The sequence below is a fragment of the Epithele typhae genome (genome assembly GCF_022376455.1).
Source record: "Epithele typhae strain CBS 203.58 chromosome Unknown BXZ73scaffold_59, whole genome shotgun sequence".
Lineage (NCBI taxonomy): Eukaryota > Fungi > Basidiomycota > Agaricomycetes > Polyporales > Epitheliaceae > Epithele > Epithele typhae.
The window spans coordinates 181282-208822 of NW_025954250.1; the positions used below are offsets into that span (position 1 = coordinate 181282).

The 27541-nt window shown below is 57.8% G+C and overlaps 7 protein-coding genes across 7 annotated transcripts; 3 read left to right on the plus strand and 4 right to left on the minus strand.

Moving 5' to 3' along the window:
• Positions 1–443: 443 nt before the first annotated feature.
• BXZ73DRAFT_80409 (uncharacterized protein) lies at positions 444–1472 on the plus strand (the record flags this gene model as incomplete). Its single annotated transcript, XM_048023272.1, has 4 exons — positions 444–464; positions 717–794; positions 824–1192; positions 1365–1472. The coding sequence occupies 4 exons, from the start codon at positions 444–446 to the stop codon at positions 1470–1472; spliced, it is 576 nt and encodes a 191-aa protein (XP_047874169.1).
• Positions 1473–8930: 7458 nt separating this feature from the next.
• Positions 8931–10153, minus strand: BXZ73DRAFT_80410 (uncharacterized protein; the record flags this gene model as incomplete). The annotated part of the gene is made up of 4 exons (XM_048023273.1): positions 8931–9248; positions 9303–9926; positions 9979–10002; positions 10064–10153. The coding sequence occupies 4 exons, from the start codon at positions 10151–10153 to the stop codon at positions 8931–8933; spliced, it is 1056 nt and encodes a 351-aa protein (XP_047874170.1).
• A 1304-nt stretch (positions 10154–11457) lies between these two features.
• BXZ73DRAFT_105027 (uncharacterized protein) lies at positions 11458–13367 on the minus strand (the record flags this gene model as incomplete). The annotated part of the gene is made up of 7 exons (XM_048016103.1): positions 11458–11729; positions 11784–11826; positions 11879–12541; positions 12593–12616; positions 12673–12730; positions 13125–13165; positions 13236–13367. The coding sequence occupies 7 exons, from the start codon at positions 13365–13367 to the stop codon at positions 11458–11460; spliced, it is 1233 nt and encodes a 410-aa protein (XP_047874171.1).
• A 2801-nt stretch (positions 13368–16168) lies between these two features.
• On the minus strand, positions 16169–17307 carry BXZ73DRAFT_52626 (WD40-repeat-containing domain protein; the record flags this gene model as incomplete). The annotated part of the gene is made up of 5 exons (XM_048020845.1): positions 16169–16502; positions 16560–16616; positions 16668–16842; positions 16878–17001; positions 17050–17307. The coding sequence occupies 5 exons, from the start codon at positions 17305–17307 to the stop codon at positions 16169–16171; spliced, it is 948 nt and encodes a 315-aa protein (XP_047874172.1).
• Positions 17308–22333: 5026 nt separating this feature from the next.
• On the minus strand, positions 22334–22956 carry BXZ73DRAFT_80413 (uncharacterized protein; the record flags this gene model as incomplete). Its single annotated transcript, XM_048023274.1, has 2 exons — positions 22334–22567; positions 22783–22956. 2 exons carry the CDS (start codon positions 22954–22956, stop codon positions 22334–22336), a joined length of 408 nt encoding a protein of 135 aa, XP_047874173.1.
• Positions 22957–23281: 325 nt separating this feature from the next.
• BXZ73DRAFT_52640 (uncharacterized protein) lies at positions 23282–23527 on the plus strand (the record flags this gene model as incomplete). Its single annotated transcript, XM_048020848.1, has 1 exon — positions 23282–23527. A coding segment is annotated over one exon (246 nt), but the record flags the coding sequence as incomplete, so codon positions are not given.
• A 2116-nt stretch (positions 23528–25643) lies between these two features.
• Positions 25644–27432, plus strand: BXZ73DRAFT_105029 (NADH-ubiquinone oxidoreductase; the record flags this gene model as incomplete). Its single annotated transcript, XM_048016104.1, has 6 exons — positions 25644–25671; positions 25743–25891; positions 25954–26117; positions 26171–26851; positions 26905–27013; positions 27070–27432. 6 exons carry the CDS (start codon positions 25644–25646, stop codon positions 27430–27432), a joined length of 1494 nt encoding a protein of 497 aa, XP_047874175.1.
• Positions 27433–27541: the final 109 nt, after the last annotated feature.

The following is a 27541-nucleotide window of genomic DNA, read 5'->3' on the forward strand; positions in this document are numbered from 1 at the left end:
CATCCAGTGACCATGACGGAAAAAATTATACCCAATCTAACATGGCCTCGGCATACGCACGCTTGGTTTCGGCCTTTGGCACTATGCTGTTCAGCTGTGCGAATGCCACCAGGTATCCTTTGCGAGGTTTGAGTAAGCTTCGTAGAGATCGATCCGTCAGAGAGTCTTTTACTTGCTGCAACCAAACCGCTTGCTCTTCCGGTGTATGGGGCTGTAATTTGCGAGTCGTCTTGCCGACCTTGTGGTCCTTGACCTCTAGCCCCCAGACGTCTCGGAAATGGTGTCGGACGACGCCAAGGAATAGGTTGTGCATTGCATCAACGACGGCATATAGCATAGGATCCCAGTAAGGTAGACGGAGTAGTTCTGACCAGCGAAGACCGTGTTTTTTGAAGAGAGCCTTACGATCCACTTCGCTTGCCGCATCGCGCCATTGGGTTGCTATGTCTCGGTGCTCCTGCCAGGTGCGTGTGGACCAAGTTTCGCGGAGAAGGTTGTTCAAGTCCATCAGGAAAACCTTAACGAGCTAATTAGCTCTAGGCTAACTAGCACTAGCACTAACGACTTAGCTATTCACGCTAGCACACTATGAACGGCTAGTCATACTATTTGACCACTATTTTTCACCTCTCACAACTATGAAGCTAGTCGTTCTGCTGCCACAGCTAGTAGATCTAAATCAAATCTATTTGTACCGGATCTGAACTAATGTCTAGCTACTCGTCGTGCGCCTCTCCCGCCCCGTCTACATGGTCTTCGTGCGCCGGGGCGCCTCCGCACCCGGCCAGGTCATGGTGCGCACCTCGCGGCTCGCCGCAGCAAGCGTGCAGAGTGCGCTGGGCGTGTAGATGCACTCGACGCCGTCGCCCACGCCGTCGGGTGTGATCGCGTGCCGGGACCCCCCGGCGGCGTCCGCAAGGTCCCACTGTGCGGCGTGCTTGTGCTCGTGCTCGGGTTCGGGTTCGCAGAGACGGGGGCCGTCGTGATCACGGTGCTCACGCACCCCTTGGAGCGCGCGGGGGTGCTCGCGGTCGTAGCGCTCGAGGCGGCAGCGCGCGGCCTTGTCGCGGAGCGCAAGCGTGGCGGCAGGCGACGCGGATCCGCCGGAGGAGGGCGTGGAGATCGCTGGGCACCGGGCGGGCGACGAGGAGGCAGAGCGCGCCGCCGAACTGGGGGCGGCTCAGCTGGAGGCGTGAGCGGGGAGCGGGAGGCTGGGTGACGGCGCGAGGAGGACGTGGGGAGAATGACGCGGACGAGATGGGCCAGGCGGGTGACGCGGACGCGAATGCGGGGGCGAGACAGGGTGAGGTGGCGAGGTGGGCAATGCGGGAACAAGGTGGGTGGTGCGATGATGGGCGATGCAGGTAAGGCGGGGCGACGCGGGCGATGTGGGCGACGCGGGTGATGTGGGCGACGCGGGCGATATAGGCGACGTGGGCGAGGTCGTCGAGGTGGGGCGATGTGTGACATAGGCCAGGTGGGTGAGGTGGGGGCGAGACGGGCGACGCGGATGCGCGTGATGTGACCCGTGCGATGTACGTGAAATGGGCGAAACAGGCGAGGTGAATGATGTGATCGCGAGACGGGCAGGGGAGGAAAGGATGTGCAGGAAAAAAACGAGAGCTCACCGTAATAAACAACGACTTCATGGTCAGCGCCCTCGAAGACGTCCTTGAGGGAGAGGAGGGAGGTGGGGAGCCAGTGGGTGAGCGCGACGGTGAATACGTGCTTGTATGCATGGAGCGCGGGAGGCTGGCGTGGTCGGCATAGAAGAGGAGCAGCTGGAAAGCGGGAAGACGATAAGGACGATGAGGACTGCAAGTTGAAGCTGGCTGGCAGTGCCAAGCGCTGGAGTCCACGCGTCGCGCGTCCGTTCCCACGTGTCCCGAAGCGGAGCCGCACCTCCAGCTGCCAGCACCGTCCCTCAATCGTCCGTCTCTCTCCTTGCCCGCTGCTTCTTCTCCCTCTTACCCGGCCTTGACTACGACGGCGGACGAATTCCGCGGCAGCGGCGACGTCCGATGTCGTCCCCATCTTTGTGGAGTTGCAGGAAGGTCTTCCGTGGCTGGGGCTGGACGCCGCCCGCAACGTCTAGTGCGTCTCCCTCTTGTCTGTTCAATGCATCATTAACATTCCCAGGGTCGCCCAAGGTATTGGCCGCGGCGTCGCATCGCGTCTCGGGAGTAGGACCAGGCCTTCATGGTCATCAGCACGGCGGGGGAGCTTCTGGCCGGTTCCCGAGCTGCAGACTGCGCTTGACCGGTGCGTGACTACGTCCGCTCCACCCTTTCCTCTTGCGCCCTCTCGCCATTGCCTCGGTCTCCAGATCGTCGCGCGGCGGGATCTCGTCCTCGCTCAAGATGCTCTACAGATAGGCACAACACGGACAACACGGACAGTGTCGCGCCCAACACCCTTCTCACCGCTCATGGTCGGTCCCCCTCCACGCATGACGACGTTGTTCCCCATTGACACGTGTCTGCAGCAGGGAGTGAAGTCCCCGACGGAATACGACACCCTCGATGAGCTCAAGGCAAATCACCGTCTCTCCGAAGGTGAGTCGAGTCTCGTCTTCACCCCCTCCGTTTCCTGGCACTGACAGGGGTTCCGCGGATGCGTGTTCGCCACTGCGGGCGGACTCCCCAGGCAGCCCGTACGCTGAGCACTTGTCGGGCACGAGTTCACTGAGGCCAACCTGGCGAGCATCTCGCGCGGGAGTGTGCCGTCGAGATCCCCAAGGTTAACGCTCATCGCGCGCTCTCAGGCATTGTGAGTCTCTTGCGCTTGCGCTTGCACTCACTGACTCACGTCCGCTTCACACGCACTATGAAACTTGACCTCGCCCGCGTTGCCCACCTCATCCACCTCACTGGCATCGCCTGCCTGATCCGCGCTGTCTGTCGCCCAGGCCCACCGATGTCTCACCCTCGCCCACGTCACATGCGTCGCCCACCTCGCCCTCCTCCGCATCCCTGCATCCGTATCTCACCCGTGCCCCCTGCATCGCCTGTATCCCTGCGTCACCTGCGCCTCCTGTATCGCCTGCGTCCCCTATATCTCCTGTGTCGCCCCGCGTCTTCCACGTCCCCTCATGTCTTCACCTCGCTCACGTCTTTCGCCTCGCTTATATTTACTACGTCTCCCACATCATCGCACTAGGCACGAACAGAGAGGTCATTGTTTGTAGTCTGTACCCTGTACCTTATAATAGGACAAATATAATTCTGTCTGCCCCCTTCCATGCCCGTGTGATTGAAACTGCTAGCTCTGTGCTCTATTTACTCATCTAACTTGTAGGTATGCCGTCTATTCACCTGTCTACCTTGAAGCTAGGCAATCTATCAATCTATCCACCTTGTAGCTAATGGGGCTAGTGATCTAATTAGTTTGGGGGTAAAATAATTAGCACTAATGAACTATCTGCATCTAGTCAGCTAATTAGCACTATTTTAGATGACCTAGAGCTAATTAGCTCAGTGAGGTTTTCCTGATGTCTGTCTTAGCGATCGTGCAGAAAGAACACACATGGTTCGACCCGTGACCGGCAAAGCCCGCCATCTTCCGCAGTGCTGGGAGGTCGCAAATGAGGGGTATAACAGCCGCCCTGACAAGACGACCAAGTGGACGGAGTGAAGTGGAGCTGAGATATAATCCGGACGTCCACAGCACTAGGAGATCGTCGATGAGTGGTCGCAAGTAGTGGTTGATCTCATGTGTTGAAGGCTCCCTTGGACCTGGAATGATCCCAACAGGCATATGTTTTCGGGGCGATGTCGGATATTAGGAGGGAGATTGAGACAGACGAGGTATATCGCGCCGACAGAGCGCATCTTCCCTGCTTGTTTGTTGCCGCCAGGATTGAACCAATCGATGTACAATCCAAAGACAAGGTTGACGGCATCCCGCACTTGATTTGAGAACAGGACACCGTCTGGCCCACAGAATTGTCGTATCGCAGGTGATTGGAAGATGTCCGTCCATTGGCCAGGGATTTGTGGTGCCGTGTCCTTCCAAGAATTGACCAATTGCGCTTCGACGGACTGGCGAGAGAACATCTTTGAATCCAAGAGAACGGTGATCGGTATGGATAAGACTGGATAGGAAGGGGTGGTGCAGCGGTAGTGGCTTTGCGCGAGCGGGTGGAACGCACTTTGGCCTCTCTCACCAGTCGTGCGCCACATGGAGACTTGTCTAGCTCAACGTGCGTGCAGTTCGTGGGATATCGGGGGAGATGAGGGCTGCGCCGAGGTCTGGAGGATATATCATGCAGCAAGACGGGCAACAGGTGTACTGCGTGATGGAAGGCTCAACGTTCAGGCGATTGAGGACCGTGCGGATGTCAAGGGGGATAGAAGCGAGTAGTGTCTGTCGAGCTTCATCGGAACAGGGGGTGTTTGGGGCCAACAGCATATACATCCGACGAGGACAACACGGAGCAATGCCAGTATAAGATTGGTGGCCTCTCGACTCACACCGGACACTGTGTGGAGTGCACTGGCGACAAGCATAACTGCGAGTATGAAGGGCTGTAGTGGGCTCAGAGCTGGACGTCCGGAAATGCCTGCATATGGATGGATATGCGTGAGCTTACACCACCGACTGATCAGAGATGATATGGCGTACCAGTCTCATACGTCAATGGAGCACCTGAAACCGTTCCTCCCACTCCGTACAGCCCAGCACTCAGCTTTGCATGCTCCCATCCCGCTTTTTCGGCCACCAATAACTTGTCGAGATGGTTTGATACCTGCTGGATGAGAACGCAGCGACGAGCATCGGGATCCCGAAGACCGCACGGAGCCATTGCCCGGAGACGCGCTTGAGAGCTCTCAAGCATATAGCGACAGCTGAGAAACAAGTGATTATACCTGTTCTTCATAACAAGTGGGGAAGGAAGGTCGTGTATAGAGCTTGGCATGGCGCTGAACACAAGTTGAGACGAGGACGGGGTGAAGCGGCATGCGAGGCCAATAGAAGACTCTAGTTGCGAGAGTGCCGCGATACGATCGGCGCATATTTGAGCAGCGAGAATAGCCTGAACCAGATCTATGTCACTACTGATCCAATATGGCCGCTGAAAGCCTGAACGTGTAATTACCTCGGGATGGGATTCGGTGGGAGAGTTGTCCACAGACGGGTCCGAGTCTATATCCATCCGCTCGCCGGGTAGTTCTTCCGCCAGTCTTTCCGAGTCTGAGTGGCGTCCATGGTCAAAGTTGACAAAGGTGGTCTGAAATACGACTGAGGGGTTGTAGGAGACAAATGGTAGAGCACTGCGCACCTCCGCCTCTCGAGCATTCAAAGGCTCCATCTCCATCTCCACATCCTGACCCTGGTCATCTTCAAATGGAGTTCCTGACGAAGATTGCTCCGGACTGGAGTTGCGGATTGGATGGTTGATGATCTCATTTAGGAGATCTCCATGAGCTTCATACTGTTCCTTGATTCTTCCAATTGTGTTTCTCTGTTGTGCCGTTTCCATACGTGGAGATGTATGAACACTCCCGGCTTACGAGCGCCGGAGTGTTTGTCGAAGTGGCTCTGAAGCTTGCATTCAGAGCATAGGCAAAGAGTGAGTTTCTTGCCCATTCCCAGAGTAAAGCATGAAACAAGGCGGCCGGATGGAGATGAGAGCAGAGGCTAGGGAATGCGATAGCACGAGGTTTAGCGGAGGATGGTGGTGGGATGAGAGTGACCGAGTGGCGTCAAAGCTCAAGGTTAGTTGTTGAGCTCCTAGCCCATTATATCAATAGAGTCAGTGGCGGTCGGCGCGTTCGAACACACAATAGGCGGTCTGTTAAACCAAGGAACATTGATCCATTGAATCTATAACCACTTCATAATGTTCGGTCATCGAGGACTCGCTGTAATCCGTGATCGTCGAGTTCAGCGGAGGCATTAGTTCTCCAACGTTCTCCCTAGCGATCACGACGATCTCCCCTCGTTCCGGTAAAAGGAAGCCAAGGAAGCCTTAAATATGGAGCGGAGAGAAGTGTATGTGTAGGCATGAGGCACGGGAAATCGAGAGAGTATAACACATGTAAACGGTTTGGAATAGGGGCTGGAGCCAAGCGGTGCGAAGCTGGGAAAAGCTAAGGGGCTGGAGTGGGCGAGGTGGAGGGGGAGCGCAAGGAGAGGGGACATCAACAGAATAAACTCATACCAGAAGCCCCCGGTGGTCGGCAACAGGAAAGGTGCGTCACCGAGCTGCTGCTCGCGCTCCTTTATCGCCACCTCCCCATCCATCGAGCCGTTTCCCTCAGACATGTTGTTGTGGGGCGGTGGACCTCCGCGCGATGCTTGTCGCTCTCCTGCTGCACAGAGAGATACGTGGCCAAGTGCGGGCTTTCTGACGAAAGGTTCCCGATGACGTGCTGGGGTGGCGGCGGCGGAAGTGGGTGCGCAAGGGGGTGACGGATGACCTCCCGCCTCGATGCGCTGCCGGAACGCGAGAAGGCTCTTGGTGACGTTCTTCATGGGTAGTAGTAGAGCCTGGTCGCCACGAGATGCTCGTTCTCCATGCCATCAATGTGCCACGACCGGCCGGTGTAAGAGGGTTTGTCGAGCGCGACGTGTATGTTCGCGAGGTTGACGATAACCTGGACCGTGCGTCCACAGAGGGGGCACTGAACGCACACCTTTGGGCAGGGTAGAGTGAAGGGCATGGACGCTTGCGTGCGCTGCCACGCCTTGTGGTGCACCTCGAAGGCGCACGTGTCGCTGTCGGGCTCCACAGATGGATCCCACTTGGGTGACAAACCCTTGAGGTGCTTGTACCGTCTCCAATGTGCGCGATAGGCTTTAAAGAGGGCGACAGGAAGTCGGAGAGCACTCGCACGAACATGGACACGGAGCGTGAGCTATGGTGAGCCTGGGGAGGAGGAGCGCTGGAGGGCGTAGTTGGCGACGGGTGCAACCGTGATCCACAGGCGGGCGACTGCGTCTGCGACCCACTTCAAAACCTCGAATGGCGTGTGCCAAGCGTCATTGCGGAGGGGCGACGCAGCACCTGCATAGGGTCGTGCAGGTGCCCGGGGTGGCACTGCGGCTCGGGCGGGCTTTGCGAGTGAGGAGAGAAATGGTGGAGGTGGAGACTGAGGTCGCGCGACGGCGGGGAAGAGTGCGTGCCTAGATCCTGCATTGGTGCGAGCGCGTGTCCCATGGGTGGCGGGACTTGTCGACCGGCTGAGGCGGTATCGGCAATGGGAGGTTGGGTGCCCACAAGCGTTGGTGGGGAAGAGATGGCGTGAGCTGCCATTGCCCTAGAGCATGATTCGCGTAGGTGGTGGGGTGGACACTGGACACCCTGAGCGCCCGGGGCCGGAGAGCTTGCACAGCCAAGTATCCGGAGTCATATCAGCGCCAGGTGTTCCAGAGAGGCGAATCAGACGGACGAGAGGTGGGCCAAGGGGAGGGCGTCACTGACACTGTCAAGATCGAACGTGAGTAACAATGGAGGCTGAGGAGGGAGTGCTTGAAGAGGTGCTCACATCGTAGGTGAAAGAAGACCGTGGTGTCAACTTCCTCGAGGAAGAGGAGCCCACGAGTGTGTCCGTGAACATGACTGATCCGCGTACTCGGCCGCCATCTCCTCCCACGTCCGCTGTTGTCTTTGTCCATTGGGGAGCGGCTGGTGGGCTAGAAGTGCGACGTCGGGGATACAGAGCGCCAGGGTGAGGACTGCATAGTGTCATAGAGGAATTGTTGTTGCTGACCGTCATATCCCGCAGTATCCGCTACCCATGTGACCGTCAAAATCCCCCCAAGTCCCCGCGGGGCCCTCCCGCCCTCGCCCGCCTCCCTCGGTACCCGCCCTCCTCCTTCTCCTGTCGTTAAGTGGCGTCGCGCACGGTCGGCATCCTCCTTTGCGCACACGGCGTGTGATCCTGTGCCGTCGTGCGAACCAGAGCCCAGAAAAGCTCTTCTGTCGACATGCTCGATGTTGAAGAAACGAGCTTCTAGCGCGTAGGCAAGTGCAATCGCGAAGGCATTGACGGCATGGCTTGTGGAGGATGCGCGAGGTTGGGCAGACTGGGCCGGATAGGAAGCGAGAGCGAGGAGAATCGGGATGCTTGTGGGGAACGGAACGCAGTGACGGTGATGCGTGTGGACGATAGGATGGCGGTCGGATTCGAGGACTTGTTTTCGAAAGAGACGGGTTGTCGAACACTGAGATCATCTTCTCGTCTTCGCCCATGCCGTCGGTCTTGCTGAATGAATGACCCCTGCTGTCGCTCGTGCTGGTGCTATCCTGAACGTAACGACTCTTGCGGGCGATCCGGCACGACACGGCACCCCGAGGGAGCTCTTCGCCTTCGTTCGACTTCAAGTTGCGGTGCAGTTCGATGGTATGCTTCCAGACCTGTCAAAGGAGGTAGAAATACGTCAGATCGCGGGGTACCTAATTTGCAACGCATACTGACACAACTCTGCCAGCGAACACGTCCGCCTTTGGAATCGCCGGCAGCAATATCAAAGCAAAAGACGAACGGTACTTACATTACTTGAGTCTAAGTGCCCTGATTCAATCTCACATCCGATGCGCCTCGATGCAAAGCTTGTGCTTCAATTGTGCGTTCATCCTGTTGGAGGAGGGGGCGTCCAAGACGCGTACAGAACGCAGAGTAAGCATGGCGATAGCCTTGCGGTGCAAGTGTGGAAGAGATCGGTAAAGGAGGCAATGAGAGTGGAGCGTGCTCTAGCAATGACGGCTGAAGTAGTCTCGTCATGAGCCGTGGAACGGGGAGTGGTCAGCAACGAAGATGAAGACGAGCGGGAGATGGACGCACATCACAGCAACGATACCCACGCTCACAGGGACTGAAAAAGCGCCGTACCCTCACCGATCTCCTGCTGCCGTCCACGCAAGGGATATCCGATGCAACGAAGCTCATATACAAGTCGTTGGTCAAGCGTACATGGCGGTAGTTCTACACAACAAATATCTCCTTCAGCGGGGCCCAGGCACGTGCCCACCCGACGGCCTCCTCCCGAAGCCATGTGGTCAGGCTCTCCTCCGGTCCACCTCGCTTTTGCAGTATGGTAACACGTCTAAGAGACGGATGGGCGACTGAGTTGATATTAGTGCCCTTAGCCCAACCATTCACTACCTCGCCCTCTGAACGAGAGTCCGTGCTGACCGTGGCAGCAGTATACACCTCCAGAATGGAGAGCTCCGAGAAGCGCAGCAAGGCAGTGTGCCATGCATCTAAGTCGTTCCAGGAACGACGAGCATAGTCAGCGCGTCGCTGGAATATGAAAGCTCAGTAGTAGATAGAGTCGCAGTTCAAAAAAATACTCACCTTTGCGCATGACTTCTCTGTAAGCTTGAGCTTGCGCAGATTTGGCATGTTCACAGCGATGCGACCAAGAATGTCGTGATCATCATCATGAAAGTCAATTGAGAGAGCCTCGACTGGGCAAGCGGCGAGAACACCCATCGCCGCAAAAGTGGTCGACCCGACACGGGAGAGTTTGACACGTGCGGTACCGACAGCACGACCGACAGCAATAGCAGCAAAACACCGAGCCGGGCACTGCAGCTTGTCGAGAAGCGGGAGCTCAACTCCTCGTAAAGGGCAGTTGGCGGGGCGGCTACAACCCTCAAGTGCCAAGTCGGTGATTGTCGGATGCCTTGATAGGAATGTGAAGAGGACGCGATGGGGGAGGTTGGTGTAAAAGCGTTTGAGGTGGTTGAAGGTGAGGAGTCTGAAGACGGTAGACGGTGTGTTCTGGGGGAGCGTGAGACGGAGCTGCACGATGTTGAGACAAGGACTGATGTTTGCCCGAAGCATCCTTGGATTGTACCCGACATTCAGAGGGATGGAGACTGTGAGATCCCTGACCCCGAGAAGGGTGGAAGGACTGTGCTGAGCGATCAGGCCAAAACTCTTGATGTCGTCGACGGAATTTATGAAGATCTGTGGCTGATACACGGCACCGTTCAGCACAGATCAAGATAGTTAAGCAGAGGCCTACCTTGACCCGTTTGCCAATGAGAGCCTACCGCATAAGGCGCAGGAAGTTAGTATGAGGTTGTTCGTACGGATCAAAGAGCGCTCACCGTGGTCGTAATAAGCATCTGCGAACGACGCGTGACGATACTAGGAATGGGACCTTCAGGGATTTCTTGAGATGACTTGTGGGTGGACATGTTTGTTCAATCGAGAGTGGCGGATGATGCGGGTGGTTGGAGTAGCTAAGCAGTGTGTGCACGCGTGAGGTGAGTGAAGTTTGAGGGGTCATGGCGGTCGCGAGCTACGTTGGTTTTGAACGTCAGCGCTACAACCATGGCCTTTCAGCAGCGCATTCTTCCACGCCACACTGCGACTACATCATTGTTCAGCCGATAGCTCTTTGTATCTCACACTCCCTTCACCTCATCGGCAAAGCACGGATCCCATGGATCCTCTGGGTCGAGCGTAAGAGCATAATCTCGGGTTAATCAAATGAACAGATGTTCTGACCGGCTGGTTCAGCACTTCGGAGCGTTATGTCGCTGAGATGGATTGTCTCAACCATGCTCTGGATGAGGTGACAATATCATTTAATCCAGTGAAGTCACTTCGCCAAGAGGCTTTGGAGAAGAAATCTGTATGAAGTCACCGAGCTTTATTGCATGTGATGTCAAGTCTGATTGCATTTATCCGCAGCTATCTGAGAGAATGAGCGGGTTGGATAAAGAATTTGCTCGTCTTCGGCGAGATTCTTTGGAAAGAATCTCTTTTCTTGGTCGGCAGGTTGCAGAAATCAAAGGTGAGCGTGATTGTCGAGTTTACTCAGACACGTGAACGACGTTGATGATATCACTGAAAGAACTCTTGAAGACCGATTATCGGAGTTCAACCCTCTACCTTTCAGCCCAAACGGAGCGCGTCGAGAAGCTCATCTCTCGCGAGGAGGAGTTTGAAGATCGGTTGACAAAAGTGTGTTCTCGGCAACATACGCATGATGCCACTCTAGATCAGATCACAGCAGACCTAGAGCGGCGGAGTGAGAGGCAAAAGGGAGCCGCCTCGCAGATCTCTTCTCTTCGGCAGGACTTTGAACAGCTGCATGAAGAGGCTATGTCGCAGATTGGCTTACTTCGCCGAGAGCTTGAGCAGCTGCGAACGACAAAAGCATCAACCTTCTCACCGCATGCCACTGCGATTGAACTGCGGAGGCGGGTTTTACTATGGGTACCTTTGACGTTTGCTAAGTTGTTGTGATCATACTTTGACTCGCGCCATCTCGACACAGATTGGGGCCTTTACCGGCTGCGTGGGGCCCGTAAACCTACACAGCGCACTCGTAAACAAGCTTTCAAGATCCTCATTTATGCCTTGTCTCGAGACTATGGCGCATATTTTGATACTGGCCGCAGCTCAGCTTGTGTTGGAGCAGTTCTTTGGGCAGGCAGCGGAACTAGATGATGAGCATCCTGTATGGGCAACGCTAGCATAGTCTGTATATCGTCTATCCTATAATTTCGCAGTGAAGCTGGAACACCTTCTGCTCGACCACCCCCTGGCCGGCGATGAACTCAGTCCTGGCCACATCCTGATCGTCAATCGCCCACGTGGATAGCACCTCTGCCGCAACTCCAAAGTCGCTAGCATACGCCACCACCGCAGTCTCCAGGGACGGATGAAGATCTCCTACCGCCAGTCCACTCCACTCCAAAAGGAGCGCATGCTCTGCGCCAATGTGACCGATGGGTGCGGTGATGAGAGGGGTCTCCGTGAAAACTGCAAGAAAACGGAGAGAGCCTAGACGCTTCAACGTCTGTCGCCACTGAACACGATCGCTCCATGGGCGAGGAGCAGTCCTGTCAAAATATTCTTCCTGATAAATCATAAGTAAATGGGTCCAGCTTCGGGCGAATGAACAGACTTACCCAAACTTTGGAGCCGTCTGCTAGTAACAGGGCGAGGAGGTCGGGAAAGCGCGACGACACCTCAGTCAACAGCGACTGATCATCTGGCCCAACCTGAAGAAAGAGGCAATCCAAGGCAGGAAAGATGGACGGGGAAATTGTCTGGATGGAATCGGACATGGAGGTAGACCCTTCGTCGAGCTCCAACTTCAAAGTATGAACCTCGAAGAGGGGGAACGAGACGCCGTGGAGATAGGCGACGGGACAAGTTAACCGTCTCAGGTTGACCATTGATGTGAACTCGAATCGGGTGCGAGGGGGCGCAAAGATGCCATCGAAGGCAAGCACGTTGATGCGGTCGAGATGCATGGATAGAAAGCCTCGAATGGCGGTCCTCGGTCCGTAATACTCGAGTCGACGAAGGTGCGAAAAGACGAAGCCAGTAAGGGTATTGTCGGAGGTGTTGCGCGGAAGTCGCATGGTGAGCTTTTGGATAGTGGGAAGCCGCGCGAGTAAACGTAGGAGTTGGTTGAGTTTATGGATGTCATCGGTGGGAGCGTCGGCGTCGGGGGTCAAGAAGTAAATATTCACCTCTTGAAACGGTGGGATAAGAAAGTCCGGGGCGCAACGGAAGTGGTCGATGTAGCGTTGGACCTCCATTGGCGCTTCAATGCAGAGGATGGTCTGTGGATAAGTCAATATGCTGTCGAGAGTCTATTCCCATGGGCAATGTACCTGATGAATCTCGGCCAGGATACGCTGTCATGCAGCATATGTCAGATACGAGCAGACGGACAGCTATCGTACAAACTTACATCCATGATCGCAGAGGGGTAGAGGGCAGGGGTGTGAAGTTCCGAGCGACGGTCATGTCTTTATACCCACATGGAATGTGGTCCCATCAGCGTGGCTCACTGCGAAAAGAATAACGTACAAAGGAAATGGTGAAAAACGGCCGCGCTTCGCATCCGTCACCTACTCCTCTACTGCTTTGCCCCATGTAATTGTCTTTCGCTACCTCGTTGTCGCTACCTCTGGCCATTTGTTGTCTTGGAAATCACTTCATTTGTGCTATCTACCGACAACGAACGCGACCAACCCTGAAAGACCTGGATGCCAAGACACGAATACTGAATGGCTGATTGATTTATCTCAATCCAACCACGGCCTCCGTCGGCGATGACAACACTGAGGAGCAAGGTCTTGAAGCCGCGCCTCTTCTCTAGGACGGAGGTCGAATGAGGCGAAAGCGAAAGCGAGAACAAACTTGAGCTTGAGCAGGGGCCAGAACGCAAACAACAGCATGGTCTAGGGAATGGGGAGAGTGGGATGAACACGATGCATGCGATGTGACGGAAGAAGACCACGCAAGACGTACCACATACTCTGGTCCACACCCAAGCTTCCCTACGGGCCACCCGCCGGCCGTTCGATACCCTGCAACGGGGTTGACATGGATGAAGACCGAGTCGATGATCTGCTTGAAGATGCTGGAGTTGTATGGGGGCATGGCGGAGCCTAAAAGAAAGAGCACACTCAATGGCCGGGAAACCACTGAGAGACAGTACTAACAAGAGGGCGATGTGTGCAGCCACTGCACGCTTTGTTGCCCCGGACGTGTGGATACGAGCGATAGCCGGCAGCGGAGGGAGCATGTGGAAGATCTTCAAGAGCTTGAGAATGTAGCGTCGGTTGTCCGTGCCCATAGTGTTGCATGATTAGGTGACAAGTGGGGTACTCTTGAGTGCCTTCGAGAATGGGTGAACGGCCGGAAGAAACTGATCGTGAACCCGAGCGTGGCGGGCGAGCGGAACGCCGCGCTCTCCAGGTGGTCGACGGTGACACTGAGCGGACTGCGCCAGATGCCGGGCGGTATTGAGGCCTGAGGAATGTCTCGTCCCCCGCGGACCGCGGCTCGCGGAAGGCGACGGTGGGTGCGTCAGTGTTGGTACAAGTGAGACGGCAGTGCGGAGACGGCGTGAAGTTGGATCTGTAGGGGAGCAAACACAGTGTCAACACAGGGACGATGACGGCATTCGACTTGGGACTCAGAGAGCGCGTACGTTTGGGAATTGCGCCTGCGCTCCATGCTTGCGTGGAAGCCGCACCACTATCGGAGCGGCGGCTGGGTTGGTGGAGGATGGCGGATCGGATACGTCGGAGCTGAAAATGGGGGATGGCGAACTTGGGGGATGATGGCGAATTGGTGGTGTGTGGCGACAAGTCGGATCCCCGCTCCAGCCTGCTGTGGCTGAGGGTGGCTGATTCCCACGCCACTCAACGAGTTGGCTTGAAAATTCTAGAGTCAGTCAACGTCAGGATGCACGCAGCCCTCTAGAAGCCAAACAAATTATTATTCCATTCGATAAACAACGCGACTGCTCTGGGTAGTAATTCCCGAGTTCAAATTGTTGGAGGCGAGGACGCTCAGGTGAATCGTGAGTGACGTGATATATGGGAAATGACTACAGACAATTTGTGCCGTCTAAGTGGTACGAGCCGCAGAGCGAGGGCACGAGTGGGAACGGCCTCGCCGCAACCCGGGCATCACAGATACTGGCTGTTCTTCCTCTGCACGAGATACTGAAGGGGTACATCAGCGCATTATAGGACGCAAGAGACATGATACCCACTGGCAGCGATACGCTTAGTACCCCAGGCCTTGCCAACCCAAGACGGAACTTCATTCAAATGAGTGTATGTAAGGTATCTGCCATCTTCGCGCTTGTAACCAGCGGCGACCTCCTTCCAAGCACCATGCGTGTCTTCACCTGACTGGTCTGCATCGTACAGCCATAGCTGTACAACGCTGCTGTTCTGGAGTTTGTGAATGAAGAGATCTCCGACCTGCAAATTGCACCGTCCCTGAAGCGTAGGAGGTGCTGAAATCGGAGTAGTCGAGGACGTCTCAAACCAAGACGTGTACTGCTCGTCGTCGGGGCCGTTCCTGCTCTTACGGATTTTCTTCGAGTTCCGCTTGAGCTGTACCCATTGTGTAAGAATAGGGTTTCGTAATGCAGTCAATGGCAAATCTTACGTAGACGGCCCCATTGGAGTTGTCCGTAGTTCTTTGAGCGGCGTGACGAGCGCCAGACGTAGATGGGGTGTGGGTCCTTCTTGAAACAGTTCGAGATTGGGAAGGTGCCATCCGCTTGCCATCTTGAGCTAACACCTCAGTCGGTGAATAGTAGAGTGGGGGCGTGTGGAGAGCCAACTTACAAGGGTCACTTTCGGTCTCATCAACGGACTCCTCATCGGTATGGTCAGGCGCAGCCGGAAGTTCTGGTTTCTTTGGCAAGCTCTTGCGTTTTGGCCCAGTGGTGGTAGGTATCGGTGGGTGTATTGGGGAGACGTGCTCATCCATCTGACCGAATAATGGCAGAGGCGGGGTCTTGATGTTCGCCCTGTGCAACAATGTGAGATGTAGTCACGACATATCTACCCAATGCATACCGTGTAGCTGCCTGATGGACGGAATGAGCTTCAAGTATCGTAGGCATAGCACCATCACCAGACGGTACTAAAGCGGAGTATTGAAGCACAGTCGGACCGTCTTCCCGGATTCGAGTGGCGGCGGAGAAGGAGTGGCTGAGTTCGGGTGGAGCGTGCGCTATCCACATATGCCCGAGGAACCCATATGCTAATAAGACGATGGCGAGGGTGATGCATGCAGTCGGTAAGTGGACGAAAACGTTGTCTGACGGAGTGGCGAGCATGATGCAGAAGCTATTCGTGTGCGTGTCAGTCGCTGAGACGGCATCCAGAGTCAGATATACGCATCTGTAACACAAACGGCATCAAGGCCGATTGAGTGATTCTTGAACAGTGGTAGCCTCTGATCTAGCGATAATGAAGGGCGTGAATAAGCTCGGATGGATTGCCGGAAGTTACAAAGCTTTGTACTGCCGCCACGTGTACAGAATGGACGCGACCACAACAATTACAGTGACGAGACATCTCAAAGCCACACCGAGCTACGGATGTATCCATCAACTCTATACCCATTCAAGCTAAACTGCATGTCTCACCAAAGTACAGACTCGTGTAGCAAGAACACTATCGTTTTGAGCGACATGGGGAATAGATGGGCCGTCAACTCCTGGCATCGGTGACACATGTATGTCAGTAGGAAAATGTGTGTGAAAATGGGCACTCACGAGCCTCTTCGGCCTTCCACACAACTACCTCGCACGGATATCCGTGTCTGAAGGCACCAGTAGCAAGGAAGAAACCATCCGTTTGAGTATGTAAATAGCTCTGTAGGGTCTATGATCAGTTAGCACTATGGCCGTGTCGAAGCATCTACGCACATCAATGGCCAGGACTGAAACATTGTCTGTTAGAGAGAAAATGAGCCGGCTGCATATTGCTCAAGAATGGGATACTCTGACCTTGGAAGGCTAAAGGCTGTTTCAACCGGGAGTGGATGTCCCAAATGCATACTTTGCCTTTGAACGCGCCACCAAGTATGGCACCTCCGCCGTGTACGAACTGAACAGGAATACATCGCCCAGAGCTGGCATCTTGTCTTACTGAGAATAGAGGTCGGACCTCCCCAGGTTTTGGCATCGAGAAGAACTCGAAACCTGTCAATAAATTGGACACAGCCAATAAATCACCATGGACGTTCAGATGGGCGTTGGCGCTACAATGAAGATCATAAGTCAGGTGTACGAATCCACAGACTGATATTGTAGCTCACATGCATCCTGGGAGAGGTGTTGATCCCACACGGGTCCAGCCGCGAGTGTCAAATGCTCTGCGCAAAGGGTGAGACTTGATGCATTGTGGAAAAACGGGTTTTACTCACACTACCCCGTGGCTCATATACGTGACCAACAGTACTGAACGTCGCTTAGCATCGTGTGTCCAGTGAAGACTTGTAACAATAACACGATGCGACGTAGTGTAGGCGCTGCTGGGAGGAGTTTCCAGCGTAGCAGTGTGGCGCCACGAGCCTGTAACAAAACAAATCAGCTGAGTGACTGGGGTACTACGAACCCCTCGATGTAAAACTCACTGTTCCGTGCTCTCGTCCAAACTTTCACCTCCTTGTGAGCCCCAGAAGCTAGTCGGTTGTCTTCGAAAGCAAGCCGCTCAACAGGATAGCGGTGGGCCCAAAATCCCTCCACCTTGATCGAAGTCTGCGAGGTACAGTGAGCATCATATCGTGTGCCAAAGAAACGACATACAGTCTGAATCTGGAGGAGCACTATGGTACCATTCTCCAATCCGCAGGCCATTTCCCCAATTGAACGGCCGCCACCAAGCCACAGAAGCGACAAAACGGCGCTCTTGCCGGAGAATACATACCTTAGCACCCCGTCACTGACAGTCCAAACACAAAGACGTCCATCTAAACCTCCGGATGCCAACATTTGTCCGTTGGGGCTGAATGCAACTGCCGTTATTGCGTCGGAATGTCCCTCATGGTGAGCAAGGCGGACCATCGGTTGGTAGAGTAACGGCATTGGAAAGATGTGTCGGTCAAGAGCGCGAATTGCGTATATTTGTGTATGAAGAGGTTCGGGTGGGGAGGAGAAGAGGAATGGGTAGCTGATCCGGCGAGGTCGCTCGTCCCGGTGGTCGTATTTCCAACTAAGCGCTGCCTTTCGAGCGCCTTACCCGGAGCCACCACCCTTGTCCCGTTTGTTTCCTCCCTGCTTTCATTCCAATCCCAGTTGCGCGTTCCGCACTCCGGTGCTCGCCATCCACGGCCCGTGGCTCCCGGAGCTGCACTCGTCGAGGGCTTCATGCTCAACAGCTACCTCGACATTTACCTCCTCGATCTCACCCTCGATCTCGCTCTCGGATACCTTGCTCTCCTCCGCCTCACTCCACCTTGCCCTCCTCTACCTCGCGCTATCACTGCGGGCGCGGGCCCCATTTCTCACGTGATGATAGAGTTGTCGTAGCCATGTGGAAGGTTTCCTTTGTCTTGAGCGACGCATGACTATCGCACGACGCGAAATTTAGCCTTTTGTTTGCCTTTCGCATCGCTGTCGCACCCAGGGATAGGCTGCCTAGCACATGACTATCCCTCGACTGCCTCTCCACTCTCACCCCACGTGACAGGCAGACTGCCACTTGACTATCGCCCCATGCGAGAGTTAGACTGCCGCTTCACTGTCCCTTGACTGTCGTCCCGTGCGCAAGGTAAACTGTAGCTTCGCTGTATCTCGACTATCGCCCCACGTGCGAGGCAAACTGCTGCTTCACTGTCCCTTGACTATCGCCCCACGCGTGTGGTAGACTGCCGCCTCGCTGTCCCTTGACTATCGCCCCGGGCGTGAGGTAAACTGCCGCTTCGCTATACCTCGACTATCCCGTGCGCAACTAGTCAGGCTATCACTCGTGTGCGCGTGGGATGAGTGGCGCCGTGCGCAGCGGGCAGTGACATGCGGGACTCCGGTAGGATCACCACACCCTTGGGCTGCCCGTACCCTTACCCGCAGATACCGTGACCCGTGTAGCGCGGATAAGGGTACATGGGGGTCCGCTGGTTCAGTCCGAGGGTCTACCTCCACGGGTTACCCTCAGGTAGTGTACTGGTATCATATAAAGATTATAAATAGTAGATATTAGTATACAACATTGAGTATCTAAGCACGGCCGAGAGACCGTGGAGTACGAGAACATGCCCGCCGCCGCCGGGGGGAGCGGGCGCGCAGGGAGCTCTGAGGAGCGCGGGGGAGGACGAGGCGGAGGGCCAGGACGAGGCGGGGGAGGCGGTGGGTGATCTGAACCGAGGCAAGCGAGGCGGGCGGGCGGGGCGAGGCCGTCTGCGGGTATCTGCTGCGCGTGGGGGTCTGCGGCGTAGAGCCGGGGGCGAGCGTCAAGTGCGCGGTGTAGGGGGGCGTGCGGGAGGGCTGCTGGGGCGAGCGACGTGGTAGGGCGCGGATACAGCGAGGGTGTCCGAGGAGCAGGCCAAGGTGGGTGTGGAGAACTAAAGCGGAGCCCGAGCCCGAGCGCAGACGTCGACGCGGACGTCGGGAGGCCGTGGCCCAATGCGCACTGGGACGCGACGAGCGAGCTCGCGTCCGACCCGGATGCAGACTTGGCGGGCGTGAGTGAGTGGAGGGAGACCCTGGGAGAGCGGTGGGCGGTGCAAGGGCGACACACGCGGAGGTGGGCAAGGCGGAGGACACCGGTGAAGAGGAGGACGAGGCGGCCAGACGGAGGGCGGCGCTGGAGGAGGCGGGCAATGGGGACTCGGGTGATGCGTGCAGAGGCGGACAAGGAGGGGGTGGGCGTCGTAGATGTGGGTGACGCGGAGGCCGGTGCAGAGGACGACGACGCATAGGGTTGACAAGACGCGGAGCCGGAGGACCTGGAGGAAGAGGGGGCAGCGTAGGCGCAGGCGGGCGACGTGGACGTCACCGCACGAACGAGCTGGACATGCAGGAGAGCAGAGGGGGGTGAGGCAGATGGGTGACGGGCGTACTCACCGAACTAAAAAAAGGGTGCCGTAACTCACGGCAACCTCAATATCCTCATCTCCGGGGGGAGGACGTCCTCCGGATGCCGTAGGTGTCGACGCGGAGAAGCGCAGCGCGGGGCGAGGTGGTGGGTGGTGAAGAGGTGGGGGACGCACGCGAAAGTGGACGAGGCGGAGGTGGGCGACAAGGCCTTGGTCCAGGACCTGCGGCGCGGTAGCCCGCCGAGCCCCCCCCCCACGCCGTCGCCCACCTGCGTGTGCCCGCCTTCACGCGCAGCTTCGCGCCCGCGTGCGTCTTGCGTTCCCGCGCCGGTGCCGCCGACGCTGCAGCGGGCGCGGGCGCAGGCTTGGGGGCCGGCGCGGTGCTGCTCGCGGCTTTCTTCGTGCCCTGCTGCACGGTCAGAAGGGGAGCGGTGTGAGGCGGACGCGGCTCAGACGTACATTGCGTTTGTGGAACTTTGCGCTTGGACGGGGGAAGTCGAGCAAGGTGGTTGCAACAAGAAGTTGGCCGTCGATGGCATATGGAGGATGGCGGCATCAAGGGGCGGCAAGAGACGACAAGCAGAGAGGTTGAACGGAGGGTGAGCGGACGAGAGGAGCAAGGCGGGTGGGACGGGGTATGGCCAAGATAATGGGCGGAGGAAAGAAGTCTATAGACGCAGGCTGACGCACGGCCCCGAGTCGCAGGGGACGCGCGCGATGGTCACGTGCCCATGCGTTCAAAATGTGCGTCTGCGCGTCTGGACCTCCTTTGCGCGTGCCGCGACCGGTCGCATCTCCGTCTCCTTGTCCGGGCCTACCTGCAGCGTGGCCTGGCATGGACGTTGCCCCCTCAACGGTTCAGGCGAGCTAGCCTCGTGTCCAGGAGGGGGCTTGGAGACGCGTATGTGGGGGACTTTGCGTCCCCCACGGGTCCTGGAGCTTCGTGCTCCAGAGGTACGCGTCAACTTCCATTTCACAGGCATTGTTCCTCTGAAAATATGTGAGTATTTACCCTTCGTTGAAAATGGTGGCTCATACGCTCTGCGACAGACACCACTACACCAGATATCATTGCGTGGCAGTCTATTGTCCCGCGAGGTGTTTGGATTTTGTACGACGTGAATCATCTGCGCGACGCACCTAGACCACGCACCGATATTTAACTCGCGTGTTTCACAGGACCGACGCACGCGTCGTGACACTCTCGAATGGACGCCCAACACTTCGCGTTCTAAGGCTGTTTGCAGCTCCGGCTCACTTCGCGGGTAAACCCGCAATGATCCGGAGCCGTGAGCCGGGGATCATGAGCCGGGCGGCTCCAGCTCTCTGCGACTCCGGCTCCTAGCGGCTCCGGATCAAGGTGGCTGAAAATTGGCGGATCTACGGCTCGATCCACGGATTATCCGCAGATTCTCAATACATATACTACAAAAGCTATGCTAATAGAAAGCCACTTCAAGCGGCTTTCTAACGATATAATTTGTGTGTGATGTGGTGCAAAACCGACGGGGATATTGATACATTACTAGTTTCTTTCACTGGCAGCGCATCTGACGCCGGCGTCTGGCGTCTGCACGCGGGAATCCATCCCGATTAGGCACTTTTCGCCGTTCGGATTCGAACGCGGCGTCTCGCGCGCCGATTGTCCGTCCCTCATCCCTCCTCCTGTCCAGCCTGTCCTCCGCGTCCTCCTCCACTTACCCTTCACCCTCCGTCCATGTGGCGTCATCTCGCGCACGCGCGTAGCCTTTCTAAATCCCGGGGTTGTGTCATGGGGTCGCAGTGGGCTCACGCGGCTGCGATCTCTCCTGGTGAGTACTCCTTATCCCCGTCCTTGCCCGTCTCGCGCTCGTCCACCTCACCATCCCCCACGGGCTTGCCCCCACCTCGCCCTCTGCATCGGCCTCGTCCTGCACCTCGCCGTCTGCCTCCCGCGCTGTCCTCCACCTCAGCGCCACGCGTCTCTCATCTCGCCCACGTCACCCGCTGCGTCGCCTTCCCCCGCAGCTCGCAAGCCCACATCCCCCACCTGCCCCGTGTCGTCCGATCCTCTTTCCACGCGGCGCGCGCTCGCGCGGCTGTTCTGTTGGGTCGCGGTGAGCTCCCGCGGCCCCTGTTTCTTATGGTGAGTGCTCCCCGCCTTCTCTGCTCCCCGCGTCACCTCCCCCTCCCAGGTTCCAGCCGAGCTGGCCTCGCGCTGGCCCTCTTCGCTCTTCGAGCCCTCCGCGCGTCGCCCTCGCGCCCTCCCTCCCCGCGTCTCGTTCCTCTATCGCGCCTTATCCATCGCGCTCGCGCCCGCGCTTGTCCGCGTCCCCTTCGTCTCGTCCCCCGACGCCCTCGTCTCGTCCCTGTGTCACCCACGTCGTCCTCACCTTGCCCATCTTGCCCGCGCAGCTCCCGCCTCACTCACATCGACCGCGTCTCACCCGCGTCCCCCGCGTCCCCCTCATCCCTCTCGTCCCTCTCGTTTCCCGCCTGCCCCGCGTCGCCCACATCCCGCCTCGTCCGATCATCATCCGCATCTCGCCCTCGCCGCCTCACCCGCCTCGTTCCGCGTCTCCGACCTCGCTCGAACCCGCAGGTCCCCGCGCCGCCCATGCTCCCCGCCTGCCCTGCGTCACCCAACCGTCCGTCTACGCGGCGTCATCGCGCTCGCGCGCGCGGCCACCCTGTGGGGTCGGGGAGAGCTCCCACGGCCCCGCCGTCGTTTGGTAAGTCCTCCTCAGCCCCTCTGCTCCCCGCGTCACCTCCCCGACACAGGCTCCGGCCGCGCTGGCCCTCTTCGAGCCCCCACGCGCCGCCCTTGCGCCCTCTACCTCTGCCCCTCGTCCCTCTCGCACCTTATTAAACGCACGGATGCGCGCTCACCCAGTGCGCTCACTGCCGCCCTCCGCCTCGCTCCCAAGCTAGTGCATCGCCGACCAGCTGCTCCGTCAAAGCTCACAACACGCGGAGGACTCAGGACGTCCGCCCGGACGTCCGTATGGGGAGATGATTGCTGGGGTCGCGGTGAGCTCCCGCGGTCCCGATCTTATTTGGTGAGTCCTCCCCATCTCCTATGCTCCCTGCGTCGCCTCCCCCTTCCAGGTTCCACCCGCGCCGGCAACTTCCCCGACCTCGCGCCCTTGACCCTCCGCGCCCTCGCGCCCACCTTGGCCGTCTCTCCACCACGCCGTCTCCGCCTCATCCCTTGCCCGCGTCGCCCTCGCCCTCGCCCACGTCCCCGCATGCACCGCTTGCGCTCCACCCTCGGTCCACGCGGCGTCATCGCGCTTGCGCGCGCGGCCGTCCTGTCGGGTCGTGGTGAGCTCCCGCGGCCCCAGTCCTCTTCAGTGAGCCCTCCCCGCGTCGCCTTCCTCTCCCCCGCGCTGGCAAGCCCCCCCAACCCCTCCCTCGCCCTCTCCCTTCCACCACGCCCTCTCGCCTTGGCCTCGTCCGCGTCGCCTTCACCGCCCCCATCTCGTCTGGGTCACCCACTTGCCCCGCGTCACCCGTCTTTTCCCACATCGTTCGCCTTCGCCCACGTCCCCGTCGTCCCCCGCAGCGCCCACCGCCCGTCGCCTGCGTCGTCCGCATTGCCACGACGGCCGTGTCGCCTCCATGTTTCGCTCACGCCTGCGTCACGCTCACCCGCATCCGTGTTGCTCATCTCACACGCATTGCCTGCCCCCTCCCACATTGTATTCCCATAGCCACTAGTACAACTACTGAATGTATGTAGAGTAGTGATCTGTCAATGGAATATCATGATTTTGATGACTATGAATGCATTTAAACACCACATATGGGTGAAAAAATCCACAAAAGCACCTGAGCCGCACCGAGCCACAGAGTGCGGCTCGTTTGGCGGCTCGATCCGTGGATTGCGGCTCCAGCTCGTGCGGCTCCGGCTCTTCCAGCGGATCTGATCCATGCGGATCTGGATCAAGCCCCCAGATGTCACATGATCCGTGGGTTCGGATCCGGATCATCCGTGGATCGAGCCGCAAACAGCCTTATGCCAGTTCTTCTGGGCGTTGGATGCCATCTATCGCAAGCACTGGGCCAAGCCAATCGGAGACTGTGCCACACCCGGGAACCCTCCCAGGTTGCGCGTATTGACGCCGAAGAGCCGTAAAGAGGATGGTGTCGCTCCTTGTGGGCTGTGGCGAAACTGCTACGACCCCGAGTGGCTAGCCAGCCTTTTCCCTCATGTTCGGGATTCGCTCAACATCATCGACGAGGACTACAACTTTTCTCTGAACGCTTAACGGACGGTTTTAGCCCAGGCGGTATTATTTCATTTCATGTCGAGCTAAAGTGTTTTCAGACCGCCTGTACCTGTGTAACATAGAACGTGTACTACAACATGCTTACCCTTCGCCTATCGCCTCGTCTACGTCACCGTCAGGTGAACTAGCACACGTCGCCAGTCGAAGACAATCCCGCGTGGTGTTCATCTCGCGCATCGAGTTTGTCAAGGTTGACCTAGGGGTGATGGATCGTGGCTAGTCCGACATCCACCATAGACGTACTCGCGCACATCGCTCGCTCAGTCCTCTGAGAATTACAGCAAGAGACGTCGGGCGCGTGGGGATCGTTCTCCCTCCGACGCGCACGAGACTGAGGTAGACTCGTGCTTGTCGGGGCCCGTGCGCGTCGGAGACGTACCCATACGGTGCATGGTAGCTCATCCACTGTCAGAGCAACACACGCGCGAACTCGCCTGCGCTGCTTGCCTCGCGTAGTGATTGCATGGTGTAGCCGTAGCCACTGGGACGCTGTAGTTTCCGGGTGCTGCTGTAGCTTCCGGGCGCTGCTGTAGCTTCCGGGCGCTGCTGTAGCTTCCGGGCGCTGCCGTAGCTTCCGTATGAGAGCGACGCTGCGTAGCTTCCGGGCGAGGCTACTGTAGCTGCCGGGAGGTCTATATCAATGTAGCTTTGTGGTTGAATACGCATAGCTAGTGCTCGTCAGCCGTCCACAAAGCGCAGCCCGCTCAACCAGCCCGCGCACATCACATGTAGCTACGTGCGATGAGCGCGAGGCAGCGCGAGCTTGGCTGTCTGAGACTATCGGGTGGTCGATGAGCTTCGCGCGCCCAACTCGTTAGTATATTACACGCGGTTGCGACCGTGCGGGGGATAGAACGACCAACGCGTGCAAGCTCATCTGCGCCGGATGGTCGCCGAGCACGCTGCGGCCTGCACGCTTACAGGTCCCTCAGCGCTCGCGAATTCGCCTGGGATGCAACGGGTCGTGCGCGAAGGGCTCTTTGAGAGAGAGGGTCTTCTCGCGCGACTCGTCTTTCTCTCACAATGCGATGGTGACTGGGAAGGACAGAGCGACCGACACGCTCGAGCTGCGACTGCCGAAGCGCGCGCGTCCATCTCTGGCGATCCATCAACCACCAGCGCAAAATCGTGGGCGACAGTCCCGCTGTCATCCATATTTCCGCAAAGAGGATATCAATTATATTGTCCGCATTTCGTCCGGGACGAAGGTTTTTATTTCCTCTACATTTCATCCAGGACGAAAGTCGGACGAAATTTTCACTGTCATCCGCCTTTTGTCTGGGACGAAATGTGGAAGAATGTTTTCCTGTCATCCTCATATAATCCGCATATCGTCCGGTCGGTACAGTTTAACTATCCCATTGTCTGAAATGTGGATGAAATGCGACAAACAGTTAAACAATCGTCCGATCAGAAATGTAGACGCCTAGCCGGACAAAAGCGGTCATTTCGTCCGAATATCATCCGCCTTGCCGCCCGGCCGGAGATTGTGCATTGCCCGTCGTGAGATGATCTTCGCGAGTGGGCATAGGTGATGACCCGCACGACGCCTAGACGTGGAGAGCAACGTGGTGTCATTCATCGGTGTAATCGCGGGACTTGACTCGGAGGGATGGTATGGTATGCGCGAGAATGCAAAGCTCGCTCAATGATATACCGAGCAGGAAAGCTTTGTTGAGCGACCATTCGGCGGGCGACGTGTTGTGTTCACCCACACTATCAGGTCCGAGTAGGACGAGAGCGACGTGCCTTAGTGTAGGTTGGTCTAACGTCTGCAAGTCTCCCACGGCGCTCATTTTGAAGACCATGAGCTGACTAATTGTGCACGACCGAGCGGGGACCGAGCTCCTGCATGCCAATATTTGCGCACCAAAAAACACGATAAACGAGGCTACAGGTCGAGCCATGCACGGCCTGGCAGAGGAGGACGTTGCGGGACGAAGCGAAGCTGGAGATCGGCGCCACGCGATTGGCAGAGTACTCGCCACATCGCAAATAGAGCCAAGCAATCACCCGGCGTTGTCCGAGCGAACGGGCAGAGAGGTGACAGTCAGCGCGCACGTAGAGCAAACCCCCTTCGTCAACGTCCTCGACGATGTTCAGACATCCGTCGGCGGCGTTCCGTACGTCGTCCTTTCCCCTTCCGCCGCTGCAGCCTGTACTTACGCCGCGCTCTACACTCGCCTTTCGACAGAGATAGCGCGCCCGTTCCGGGCAAAACTCCGCCGCTCGTTCGCGACGGTGCAGGACACCCCTGTTCGTCGCTACGGCGGCCTCAAAGACCAGGACCGCATCTTCACCAACGCCTACTGCAGGCATGACCACGGCATAAAGGGCGCTCAGGTGCGTGTATGGGCTGAGTCTCAAAGGCCTATGACACGACTAAGCGCCGTTGGCGTGGGCAGTCGCGCGGTGACTGGCACCGGACGAAGGACATCATTCTCAAGGGCGACTCCTGGATCATCCAAACCATCAAGGACTCTGGTCTGCGCGGCCGTGGAGGTGCCGGCTTCCCCTCGGGTCTCAAGTGGAGCTTCATGAACAAGCCGGGCTGGGAGAAGGACCCTCGGTGTGTGACGTCCCATTTCATTTTTGCGCCCCCCGACCTATTCCGCCATGCAGTCCACGCTACCTCGTTGTCAACGCGGACGAGGGCGAACCCGGCACCTGCAAGGACCGCGAGATCATGCGCGGCGACCCGCACAAGCTCGTCGAGGGCTGCCTCGTCGCCGGGCGCGCCATGAACGCTTCGGCCGCATACATATACATCCGCGGCGAGTTCTACCAGGAGGCGAGCCACGTCCAGCAGGCGATCAACGAGGCGTACGCCGCGGGCTTGCTCGGCAAGAACGCGTGCGGGTCCGGGTACGCATTCGACGTCTACCTCCACCGCGGCGCCGGCGCGTACATCTGTGGTGAGGAGACGGCGCTCATCGAGTCGATCGAGGGCAAGCAAGGCAAGCCGCGCCTCAAGCCGCCCTTCCCGGCCGATGTGGGTCTCTTCGGGTGCCCCACGACGGTGGCGAACGTGGAGACGGTCGCGGTCGCGCCGACCATCTGCAGGCGCGGGGCGCCGTGGTTCGCGGGCTTCGGGCGAGAGCGAAACCAGGGTACGAAGTTGTTCTGCATCTCGGGGCACGTCAACAACCCGTGCGTGGTCGAGGAGGAGATGAGCATCCCGCTCAAGGACTTGATTGAGAAGCATTGCGGCGGTGTCATCGGCGGGTGGGACAACCTGCTCGGTATCATCCCCGGTGGCTCCTCCGTTCCGGTGCTCCCGATTGACAAGTGCTCGGAGGTTTTGTGAGTACTCCCTTGACATCTTTTGGTCATGTACATTTCTGAAGCTGCGTTAGGATGGACTACGACTCGCTCAAGGACGCGCAGTCTGGTCTCGGTACCGGTGCGGTCATCGTCATGGACAAGAGCACGGACATTGTCAAGGCCATCGCGCGTTTCGCTCACGTATGTCTTGCTCGTCAACATCCATATATGACCCTAACCCTATGTCTTGTTTGCAGTTCTACAAACACGAGTCCTGCGGTCAGTGCACGCCCTGCCGCGAGGGCACGACATGGATGATGAACATGATGGACCGCTTCGCGGAGGGTCGCGGGCACCAGCGCGAGATCGACATGCTGCTCGAGCTCACAAAGCAGATCGAGGGCCGGACGATCTGCGCACTGGGCGACGCGGCGGCGTGGCCCATCCAGGGCCTCATGCGCCACTTCCGTCCGGAGGTGGAGGCGCGCATCGCGGGCTTCCGCGCCGCGAACGGGCCTGTGATGTTCGGTGGGCGGATGGTGAGCGACGCGGACCAGACGCTTGCGCTGCCGGACAACCTGGGCGCGCGCTTGCCTGAGGTTGGGTCACCGCAGGCGTAGAGTACGTATTTCGGACGCAATATATGTTGCTTTTTGTCGTCTTGACGATGTGTGCGCCGTGCGCTCGTTCCACGTCCTGCAAGTCTTGGGCGAAGAACCCAGGATGCCC